Raw genomic sequence first — 11,419 nt, 5'->3', positions numbered from 1 at the left:
CGGGCTCAGGCACCCAGCGCGAGCCAGTCTGGGGACACCCTTGTCTCCCACCTGTGTCACTGATGCCCCCAACCTCACGGGACTCAGTTTCCCTTGGGGGCGAGGTGAGGGGACTGGAGCGGTTGATCTGCTCGGCAGGAAGCACCGTCCGATGGGTGAGGGCCCGCCCAGATGCAGGGACGCCCTGTCCCCCACTCTGTGGTCACTCCACAGCGTGCGGTGCTTCCGGGTGGCTCTGCCAGGGCCTGGCTTGGTGTTTACTTCTGACCTCTTTCCTCCCATCCCTTGTACGTGTTCGTGCCTTTGGTCTTCCCCTGCCTGCCTCGGGGCTTCTGTGTCCCTTGTTTCACAGACGAGAGGACGGGGCTCAGGGGGCTTGAGTGATCTCTTCATGGTCACTGCCAGGCCACTCGGGGCTCTGGTTCCCAAAGCTGGGGCTGGGGACGGTGTCGTTCTGCTGTCTAGTTTTTTAAAACTTGGGAACATCTCTAACTATAATGTTTAATATTAATTCTAAATTCACCTTAACATAAAATGTTTAGAAATACTTCTCATCACATTTGGTTACAGAGAAGTGGACTGGCTGCATTCCACAGACAGTGCACGTTGCTCAGTGGGGAGAGTTCGATGTGTCAGCAGACAGGGCAGAACTGTGCGTCGCACATGGAGCGTTTAAAAAGCACAGATCTGATGGGAGGGGAGTGAGGCCTGTCCGTGTTGTAAGCGGTGTCCTTCATGGAGCTGTCGGTGGGTGTGGAAGGGCGGCGAGTGGAAATGCTGGGTTGACGTCAAGGGCACATTGATCAGTCATACCCAGTGACAGCTGTTTAGAAGCCTTTGCCTTGTCGTGAGGAGGCAGCATTGAAAAAGGGGGAGGACATTGACACTTTTTTGTAAAAAGTAGAAATGACAACCGGTCTGACCAGCGTTGGGAAACCGCAGGTTGGGAGCCCTGGCTGGGACTTTAGCCTAGGGGGTCCCATCTAGTGGTGCAAGTGTGAATTACAGGCACGGCCGACTGCTGCCGTGGGTCACCCGGAGGACCAGGCGAGGTGACTGAGGACGGGCACCTTACAGGGTGGGGGTGTCGGGCCACTGCTGGCGTGTTGGTTCAGTGCTGGATTCCCACAGCTGACCACAGTGCAAGTCCAGACCTGACAGCTTGAAGGTCACAGTGAGCACGTGTGCACGTACTCCCGAGGTTGCCCGGACCGCAGGCTGGCTTCCCGCCCCCCCTGCGTGTCTCCTGGGAGCACCTGTGGCCTATGTGTGACAGGTGCACAGGTTTGTCTTCCTCTTAAATTTCTTCTGAAAAAGAGTTCGTCTCATGTTACAGTATTTTCTCAATTCTGTGTATTTTGTTATTGTTGTTGGGGGCACATGCACTCAGAGACAGAGACAGGGAGAGGGAGAGGAGAGAACACGGCCACACCGCAGGCCCTCTTCCTCCTCCTCATTTTGGGATTGGGGACATGCCCACACACGTGGCCTATGTGTTCCTCACACCTCAGGGTCTGGGATTCGAATTGCACATCCTGCTGTGCGGGGTTCAGCTCCTTAAGCACCAGGCCATGGGTCTGGCTCAGCCCCGTGTGTCCTCGTGCTCTTCAGTAGCCCTGGGTGCCTCTCTTGGAGCACAGGCTTTTATCCGAATTGGACACCAAATCAAACTCTGAGAGTTACAGCTCCTGTCAGGCATTTTACTTTTTTTTTTTTTTTTTTTTTTTGAGAGGTTTTCGCTATAGGGCGCTTGCGCTCGCCAGGCAGAGCGGGCGCGTTTTAAAGAGAATGTTAAGACCAGCATTTTCCATGACTTCCGCTTCTGTTTCCTTTCGTCTCCCGTGTCAAAGTACAAGAGTGTGTGTGAGGAGAGGGCTGCAGACGTGGGTGTGACCCAGAGTGATGACGGCAGGGTGTGGAGGAGAGTGGACTCTGAGGGCGGTGGGAGGAATGGCCGGGAGAGGGACAGCGGGGAGGGCAGGGCAGGAAGGGGCACCCGGCCTCCCCTACAGCCCTGGCTCCCCAGGGCACCTTGGGAGGGACAGCGCCTGTCGGGCATTTTTCTTTTTTTTTTTTTTTTTTTTTTTTGAGAGGTTTTCGCTATAGGGCGCTTGCGCTCGCCAGGCAGAGCGGGCGCGTTTTAAAGAGAATGTTAAGACCAGCATTTTCCATGACTTCCGCTTCTGTTTCCTTTCGTCTCCCGTGTCAAAGTACAAGAGTGTGTGTGAGGAGAGGGCTGCAGACGTGGGTGTGACCCAGAGTGATGACGGCAGGGTGTGGAGGAGAGTGGACTCTGAGGGCGGTGGGAGGAATGGCCGGGAGAGGGACAGCGGGGAGGGCAGGGCAGGAAGGGGCACCCGGCCTCCCCTACAGCCCTGGCTCCCCAGGGCACCTGCTGGTCTGTGCCACTCGCGGGCCCGTGTGAACTGTCTCTCGTCCCGTCTCTGCCTCAGGGTTATCGACCTAGGAGTCATGACCCCCTGCGACAAGATTCTGAAAGCCGCTCTCGATCACAAAGCGGGTATGTGGCCATGCCGGGCCTCTCACCGCACCCCATGTCATCTAGCAGCTAGTTCTGCCCGACCCCTGCAGAGTCCATGGGGTCCTCGGCTCCTAAATGGGACTAAGAGGCGATCAGGTGCCCGTGGCGCTCCTTCAGGGCTCCGAGGTGGGGCGGTGGTAGGCCTGTGGTCCGTGTGCAGGCGCTCCTGGGTCTTCGAACTCGGGGACGCGCTCAGGTCTAGGAAAGTGGGTCCTGAGACTTCCTCCTCGGGCACAGCCCTGAGCGCAGTGGGACATGCACTGTGGCGTTGGTGTGCGTCGTACTTTCCACCAGACGCTAATGAAGACTCGAAACCCCAGTCGGGAAGGTGTCTTAGTTTAGGAACCGGGGCTGCAGCCTAGGTCTCGTTGTCCCTGTGACGGTTTGAAAGACGGGCCTTCACACTTCTCTTCCCCTCCTGCTCATTGCCTTCTGTTCTCTTTACATCCTAGATATAATTGGCCTGTCGGGCCTCATCACTCCTTCCCTGGACGAGATGATTTTCGTTGCCAAGGAGATGGAGAGATTATCTATACAGATCCCGCTGCTGATCGGAGGAGCAACCACCTCCAGGTGAGCCGCGCTGTGAGCCGGTGCGCACGCTGCGTCCCTCGGGCAGGGACGGACCTGCCTTGGCGTGCCTCAGCTCCTGGTCTTCTACACACACGCGCTCGGGCCTTCCCTGGGGCCGGAGCCTGAGTACTGGGTACCCCTATGGCCCCACCCCTGCCTTTTGAGGTCCCTTTGGTTTGCAGTGACCTTTTCCTAATTCACTCACCTCCCAACAGACCCTGAGAACTTGTAGCTCTCTGGAATCAGGCTGAGTGGAGAAGCTGGTTTTTGGCACAAAGACGCTACTTGAGCTTTGGCCCATTCCGTCTTGAGGCAGGTTTTGGATGGAGTAATCCCAGGGTCCCTGCAGAAGCTCTGACCTTGTGATGGTTCAGAGGCCAGAGAGCTGCAGGGTCCCTGGAGTGGTTTGGAGTAGGCACCAGAAAGAGTGGGAAGCACACGCTTGGTCACGTGATCACTGTCTGGTGTGTCCAGTCTCCTGGGACCGTGACCGCGGTGACGTTTGGTGAGAGGCGGGCATGCAGGGCACTGGACTTTGCCGAGCCGCACGTGGTTCACCTTGTCTGCGAGCAGGTCAGTTGGGTCCCACAGCACGGAGCAGGGACACTGGTGTGGGCTGGCCTGGGCACTGAGAGCTGCGGCTGCGCCAGGACAGCGGTGTGTTCGGCTCTGGTATTAGCGTCGTCCAGAGAGACACGGCACAGACCCCCCAGGCGGCTGCGGCCCCCTCTGACTCGCCCCCAAACCCTTGTCCAGAGATACCTCTGCCCTCCTGGTTATGGCTCTCACAGGCCAGCTCTGTGGCTTTAAGTGTCCTGTGTGTGAATGGAGGTGCTCCGGGAAGGGGCCAGGTGGGGCGTCCCCAGGTCTCGCCCAGCTTGTGACGGGGAGCCTTCGAGCCTTGTACGCAGGCTCACACGCACAGTGCACCTCGACGTTCCCGTGGCCTCGGTGGCCTACACCTCCTGGCATGTGTCAGCCAGTCCAGAAGGACAGGCATGCAGTGCAGCCTCCACACCCCAGGCCCCAGCCCCCAGTGCGGACACCGTGACGCTGTTGCAGGGATGACTCTCCCGTGCCCTTGTCAAGGCATGGCTATGAAGAGCTTCCCCAGGTCCATCGAGAGACCTCATGACAGCCACAGTGGGAGCTGGCTCAGTGCTGAGCCCAGCATAGGCAGGCGGGCCAGTGGGTGGAAATGATGGAGAAGAAATGTCAGGCAGGGCACCATGGCTAGGCGGCCCACAGGATTCCTGCAGCGGACACGCCAGGCCATCAGATGTCACCAGGGAGAGGTGGAGGACAAAGGACCTGCCCGTGTCACTGATGAGGTGGGGTGGGTCTTGCCAAACTGACTTCGCAGGGCACCGTCCCCAAACAGAGCCATGAATGGCCTTGCAGAGGTCCAGAAGCCTGACTGAAGAGTGGCCAAGCAAAACAATCCCCATCCTCAAGTCCCCTGTGTGTTTCTCAATTCGTAGAAAGTCGGTGTCAGATCGGTGCTGGCGGTAGGGTGAAGATGGTGGGGTCGGTGTCTTTAAAATGGAGTTGCATTCTGCCCACTGGTTTCTTATATGCAACAGCATATTCTGGAAAACTTTCCAGACTGGAACACACTTCAGTCGAGGGCAAAGAGCAGGAAGCACCAGGCCTGGTGAGGACGATGAGTGGAGAGAAGACCCAGGGGTGCCCCTCCCGTGGCCTGGCCACGTCCACTTGTCTGCAGTCTGGCCCGGGTTGGCCGCTGGGGGGCGGGGGGCATGCTCGCATCCAGCTCCCGCCGGACCTATGCTCTGTGGAGCAGCAGGTGTGCGGTCTGTGCTGTTGCAGGAGGCACCCGGGCCAGAGGGCAGTTGGCTTTACCCTCCAGGCACCCTTGCAGATGGCAGGGTGTTTCCTCCCCGTTGACGTCTTTACGCGGGGCAGGGGGTCAGTGTAGAGTCTTTGTCTTGCCTTTGCCTCTGTTACTGTGTCGGGCTCGGGTCAGGGCTTCCTTACGACAAGGACAGTGTGGGGTGGGGCCGCAGTCTTCCACAGATGGGATGCAGCACAAACCGTGTGTTCTGCCCGGTCCCCGCGACCCTGCTGGGGACCTAGTTTGCCTGGATGGCGGGACCCAGCTAGACCTTGATGGCAGGAAAGCACGGTGGCGTGACTGGCCACCTCCCTGGGTTCAGACGGGCCACTCAAGAGCTCTGAGTCGTGGGCTCGGTCCCTGTCCGCCGAGAGCTGCAGACAGGTCTGGCGCGGGGGTCCCAGGCTCTGTGTGTGCTGACACCGCATGTCCTGCCGCGGCTCCCCGTCTGAAAGTGGGGAGACTCGTGCCATAGCTGAGGGAAGGGTCTGCGTGGGACGCACCAGGAGACGGCCGCACTGCAGCTCTGCACCAGAGCCCTGCAAGCCGTCGGCTGAAGGCCGTTCTCTCCCCCGCAGGACCCACACGGCAGTGAAGATCGCTCCGCGGCGCAGCGCGCCTGTGATCCATGTGTTGGACGCGTCCAAGAGCGTGGTGGTGGTGAGTGGCCGTGTCCTGTGCCGACGTGCTGTGGCAGTGAGCAGAGCGCCCCACCAGCGGGGTGTCTCCCAGCTCCGGCCAGGCCCCATGCCCAGGCCATGCAGGTGCGCGTCCGTCCCAGGCCTCGCCTGCTGCAGTGACCGCCTCACGGAAGGAGGTCCCGGGATGCCCTGTGTCTCCGAGACCAGTGTGGGCTGGCGGCAGACGGAGCGAGGTGCCTTGCCACCGTGACCTGGACAGCCACACAGAGGTCACACCCACGTACAAATCGGCACTTCCTTGACCACCACCGGAGTTCAGAGGAGTGTGGGTGTTAAAGATGACCACTCCCAGGTAGAATCACGCCAACCCTGCCCCGAGACAGGACGCCCTCCAGCCGTGGGGTGCCCAGACAGCAGGCCCTGTCCGTCAGCCAGCCAGCTGCTGCCCGTGTCCTGCCCAGTTTGGTGCAGCCTCACATCCGGTCCTGCTGTGGGCTTTCCCCTCTTGGTCAAGTGACCAGATGCCAGGCGAGGGCAGCCTGACCTGTCAGGGCTCCAGGCTGCTGTGGCACGGGGCCCTCGTCTGGCAGTGGCATCCACCCGAAGCCCAGGCGGGGTGAGGACAGCAGGGCCACAGCCCTTCTGTCCGTCACCCACCCTCCTGTAGCAGAGCGCGCCGTGGGCTCCCATGCAGCCAGCCCTCATGTTTGGCAGGGCAGTGTGAGGGCTGGTGACCTGGCAGACCATGGTGACGGCTGTGGTGTGGTGAGGTGACCACGTTTCCCGAGCCGTCTTCAGAGAAACCCTTTCAGGTTTACACGGAAGTTCTGGGAACCGTACTGAGCATGTCTCGGCACAGGGCACCGGTGCACCGAGCACGGCCCCGGGTGGGTTTGCTCAGCCCTCAGCGCAGTCTCAAGTGGCGGGCACTGTGGCGCCCTACTCTGCAGGTCCGTAGGGGTGAAGGGGCAGCTCCCGGGCGGTGTGGGATCTGCAGGTGGGCACTGTGGGATCTGGAGAAGGGTCTGACTCTCACCAAAGCAAATTGTTCCCGTTAGCACCTGACGCTTCCTACTGCGCCAGCTCAGACGCAGTCAGGCCACACCCGCGACTCGCCCCGCTGCAGCGGTGTGTGGATACCCGGGCTCAGTTCCCAGCCCTTTGCACCTTCTCCTAGACAGTGCTGCACAGGAGCGGCCCCGGCCCGTGCGGGAGTGGCCAGCTGGCCCGAGCCTTTCCCGCTGGTGTCAGGGCTGCTGGGCCTGACGGTGCGCACTGGCACGCCTCCTCCTGGGGGCAGGACTGAGCTGGGTCCTACCCTTGGGACTGCGGCGAGGCTGCAGGACGAGCAGTGGGCCTCAGTGCTGTTTGTGGATTGGGCCAGCTGGCCTGGTGGGGCCAGCACTTCTCACACACTCCAGAATGACTCGCGTCAGGTGACGAGTCTTGAGTAACCTCCAGCGCCCACCAGGGCCCGTGCGGGGCTGGTGCGGCTGGCCGTCGCAGGGCGTGGGGTCTGTGGGGCTGACTGAGCTGAGCGTGGGACAGGCCCAGCTTTGGCGCCTGTCTCGTGTCTGGGAGGTTAGAGAGGTCGTAGAAGCTGCCCGGTGTCTGTCACAGACCTGAGGACGTGGCTGGCCCGGCCCGGCCTCCTTTCCTTCCCTCTAAGCGGAGCACAAGGCCCAGTGCTGGCTCTGTCAGTTAGGGACGTCTTCAGGGTTACTCCCTCCAACCGTGTGGCTGTGGTCAGGACTGATGGAGACGCGTGAAGGAGAGCCAGGACTGGGCTAGGTCTCTGCGCGGTCTGAACGCAGGCCGTGCAGGGTCTCGCTGTGGGGCAGGGCGTGGGTCGTGCCTGTTAGCGTGCCCGTGTTCCACATCCCCCGTGGCCCTGTGAGCAGCCGGCCGTGTCCTGCTCTGTCATGGCGCCATCGGGCTGCGAGGTCTCCGAGGAGCAGGGCACCCGTCTGCTTACTGCCAGTGTGTCCAGCAGAGGACAGCCCCCGGGTGGGCAAGGGGCCTCCTCCCTGGCTCCCAGCCAGCCGTGCCGGGCTTCTGAGAGAGGCTGTGAAGCTGGGAGACACTGTCCTGTCGTGCCGTGAGGTTTGTGGCTCCACTTGGTGGCATCTTGGAGGATAACCCTCACTGTCGGGTGGGCGGTGTACTCAGAGACAGTCAGAGACATGGCCGAATTCGCACGGATTAGACTTCCAAGTCCGGTCCGCACTTCAGCCGCCATCCTATCTGACCTCGGGTTCAGGTGAAAATCGTGAGACCCCTGCTTTTTTTAGAAAGCCTTGCTGCAGCGGGCAGGGCGGTGCTGCAGTGCTGGCTGTGGGTGCTGGAGCCCTTCTTCCTCCTCTGTCACTTGGTGGTGGCTGTCCTACAGACCCAGTCACCGTCAGACACAGCGCTTACCGGACCCTGGGGGGCAGAACGAGGCTCGCATTTTCTCTTCTAAGGAATTACTTCATCTAATTTGTTCTTATTTATTTTAATTTGATCAAAGACAGACAGTAAGAGAGAGAGAATGTCGTGCTTTGATGCTGTCATCAGCAAGACTCTAGTCAGCACTGGCGAGCCGGAGGGAGAGCTCCACGGAGACCCTTGGGGATGGTGCTGGCGGTAGCCAGAGCTGACCGAGCGTCGGGCGGCCGAGGGCAAAGACGACAGAGGGGTGGTCCACCTGCTGATCTTAGAGTGCGGCGGTCAGGGCTGGTGGCCGACAGAGGACAGTGGAGTGGAGAGCCGTCTGGGAGGGGAGGAGTCGGTCTGTGAACCGGCAGAGCCTCCGGCATCAGGTGGGGTCTCAGATGCAGCGAGACAGGATCTGGCCCAAATGGAGGACAGAGCCGATGAGTGGCTCCAAGCCCGGGGCTTTAGCAGGCAGTTTCTGCAGTCTCATGGTGGCAAGGAGAGTGGCTGTCCGTCGCCCTCTCGGGCCCAGATGGTCCTGTCCTGACCATCTGGTCTTTGACATCATCCCGAGATAGGCGGCCATCCTGGGCAAGGTGCCTTAGCTGGATGACACTCAGGGTTATGGCCAAGTCATTCTGGCGTGAGCCCATAACTTAAGATGGCGGTACTTTGGTTCACCGTATAGCACTTAAACAGTAACAACCAAGGGTACAGGTTACATGCCAAGTGTAACAGGGAAAGTGAGAGAGCAGCTCGAACCGTGGTCGGCCACATGGGAGTCCACCGCCCTTAACCACCATGCCACCTGCCGGCCGAGTCTTGCGTCTCCTCGGCCTCTGGGCTTCCTCCCGTATTTGGCACAGTCCCACAGCTGACCACTGGGATCAGCCTCATGGCTTCAGCAGATGTCCAGGGAGGCCACACCTGTGCACACCAGGTACTCAGCCGTGCGCTGCAGGGCTGAGGTCACGCGTGAGCCCAGCTCTCAGGCCTGCCTCCTGGTGAGGGAGGAGGGACAGCTGGTCCTAAGCCAGCTACTAAACCGGCAAGCACAGTGACAAATGGGACACTGAAGGGGGTCCTAACGAGGGTGGTGTCCCTGAGACCCGCCCCCAGCCTTGTGACTCACTAGAGGCCGCGCAGAAGCCATCCGCCCTTAACCACCATGCCACCTGCCGGCCGAGTCTTGCGTCTCCTCGGCCTCTGGGCTTCCTCCCGTATTTGGCACAGTCCCACAGCTGACCACTGGGATCAGCCTCATGGCTTCAGCAGATGTCCAGGGAGGCCACACCTGTGCACACCAGGTACTCAGCCGTGCGCTGCAGGGCTGAGGTCACGCGTGAGCCCAGCTCTCAGGCCTGCCTCCTGGTGAGGGAGGAGGGACAGCTGGTCCTAAGCCAGCTACTAAACCGGCAAGCACAGTGACAAATGGGACACTGAAGGGGGTCCTAACGAGGGTGGTGTCCCTGAGACCCGCCCCCAGCCTTGTGACTCACTAGAGGCCGCGCAGAAGCCATACCACAGTTCATCACCGTGAGGACGCTGTGGGCGGGATGCGCCAGAGACTGGGCACGGTGTCCGTGGCGTCTGGGTTCTTCCACTCAGGATGTGCCGAGCTGAGCTCGTAGGGAGTGCTCACCCGGCCATGCTGTCCTACTTGTGGACGGAGGCCGGTTAAGTGGGCCTAGTGGGCCTAGAATGCCCTTGGGTCTGGCCAGGGCTGCCCGTTCTTGAGCGCCTCCAGAGGTTAAACGGTGACAGCAGGGGACAGGCCCGCCAGGGAGCGGTGGTGAGCCGAGACCTGTGACCGCGCGGTAGACGGCGCGCTTACGCTCACCAGGCCGGCCGCTCCGGGCGCAGTGCTGACCTTCCTGTCCTTCACCCTCGCTGCACATCCAGGCAGGAGGGGACGGAGCGGGAGGGCGTCCTGTGGTCCCAGGGCTGGCTGTCCGGCCCCGCGGTGTCTGAGCTGGGTCTTCCGTTTTCAGTGTTCGCAGCTGTTGGATGAAAACCTGAAGGGCGAGTACTGCGAGGAAATCTCGGAGGAGTATGAGGACCTCAGACAGGAGCATTACGAGTCCCTCAGGGTGAGTGGCGGGGTCCGGCCTCTGCTCGCTTGTGCCAGGAGCAGCCTGATGGTGCTGTCTCTGACGGGCTTGCCGAGCCCTCCTCCCCTGCCTCCCATTCGGTCCACAGGCCGCTGTCCCACGCCTGGCTCTTTCCCGACGTGGTCTTGCTGTGTCCTCAGGCTGGTGTCACGCTCATAGACCTCCTGCCTCGGCCTCCTGAGCTGCGGGGACCGTAGGTTTGGACTGGGAATTAAACCAGGCTCCTATGGCCCTGCCTGCCCCGCAGTGTCCCAGCACCCCGCGCCATCAGGCCGGGGCCTTAGCGTTCTTAGTAGCCAGAGGGTGCACGTGCTCCCCAGAGAGCCCCAGGGGTGCTGGCTTGCTGTGATAGCTCTTCCTCCACGTCTCGTCCCGTCACGGTCGGGCACACACACGTGGTGCCTGCCGTGTTTTTCAGGGTTCTGGGGCAGGATGTGAACTGGGACTGGCTGTGCAGGGTGTGGCTCCCAGTGAGCAGGGCTTAACTGTTAGGCTACGGGGTCAGCCCTGGGCCCCGAGTTATTACATATATTTTTAGAATTATTATATTTAACTTTAATTAATTATTTTTAGTTTAACCAGAGGGGGCAGAATTTGAGAGAGAGAGAGAGAGAGAGAGAGAGAGAGAGGAAGTGAGAAAGCAAGCCAGCAAGCTGCCAGGTCCAGGACTTGAGCCACACTTGGCCACATGGGAGTCCAGCACTCCTACCCACTACGCCACCTACTGGACGGGGCCCCTCATTTTTAATGTGACTTTATTATTATTGTTTTGAAGAGGATAAAGGCGATGTCCTGTTTGTTACTCCACATCCGAGTTCTTTAGTGTCTCTGGTCCAAATAGCTCTCGGTTACTCTGAGGTAAATTTTTGCTTACGTCTCCAGACATTTACGGGGCGCCCAGTGAATGCTTGGAGTGGTGCTCAGCACTAGGGCTTGGAGAGCGAGCCACACGTGAGCTTCCCAGGCGCCCAAGGCGATGCCTGCTGGTCTGTGCTCGAGAAGGGGAAGGGAGTGGACACAGTTGAACAGGGCGTCCGCGCCTCCCCTGACCGCCGCATGCTGACCAGTCGTCTCAGGAGCTGCCCTGGAGTGGTTCAGGGGATCTGTTGTTACTGGAATCATGACGGCCCCTCGTGTGATCTGCCTTCTGGCCCGTGGCAGGCATGGAGGAGATGCCAGCGCGGGGCGAGCGGTGTGGCTGTGCTCCCCAGGAGCCAACCTCCCATGCTCTGACCGGCCTCCCAGCTCCCCAGTCGTTGGTGGCTGCGGCAGGCCGGCTCCC

At 60.5% G+C, this 11,419-nt stretch overlaps 1 protein-coding gene across 1 annotated transcript in view; it reads left to right on the top strand.

The window, feature by feature from the left end:
- MTR (5-methyltetrahydrofolate-homocysteine methyltransferase) overlaps positions 1-11,419 on the top strand; it is a 74,544-nt gene that overhangs the window by 46,485 nt on the left and 16,640 nt on the right. Inside the window, exons 22-25 of the mRNA XM_006145950.3 lie at positions 2,454-2,521; positions 2,995-3,115; positions 5,549-5,630; positions 10,018-10,116. Coding sequence (XP_006146012.1) covers positions 2,454-2,521; positions 2,995-3,115; positions 5,549-5,630; positions 10,018-10,116 — 370 coding nt within the window. The remainder of the gene's footprint in view (positions 1-2,453; positions 2,522-2,994; positions 3,116-5,548; positions 5,631-10,017; positions 10,117-11,419) is intronic.

The sequence above is a fragment of the Tupaia chinensis genome, unplaced genomic scaffold, assembly GCF_000334495.1.
Source record: "Tupaia chinensis unplaced genomic scaffold, TupChi_1.0 Scaffold000161_1, whole genome shotgun sequence".
Taxonomy (NCBI): domain Eukaryota; kingdom Metazoa; phylum Chordata; class Mammalia; order Scandentia; family Tupaiidae; genus Tupaia; species Tupaia belangeri.
The sequence above is the reverse complement of the archived record's forward strand: the minus strand, read 5'-3'. Positions and strand labels throughout refer to the sequence as shown.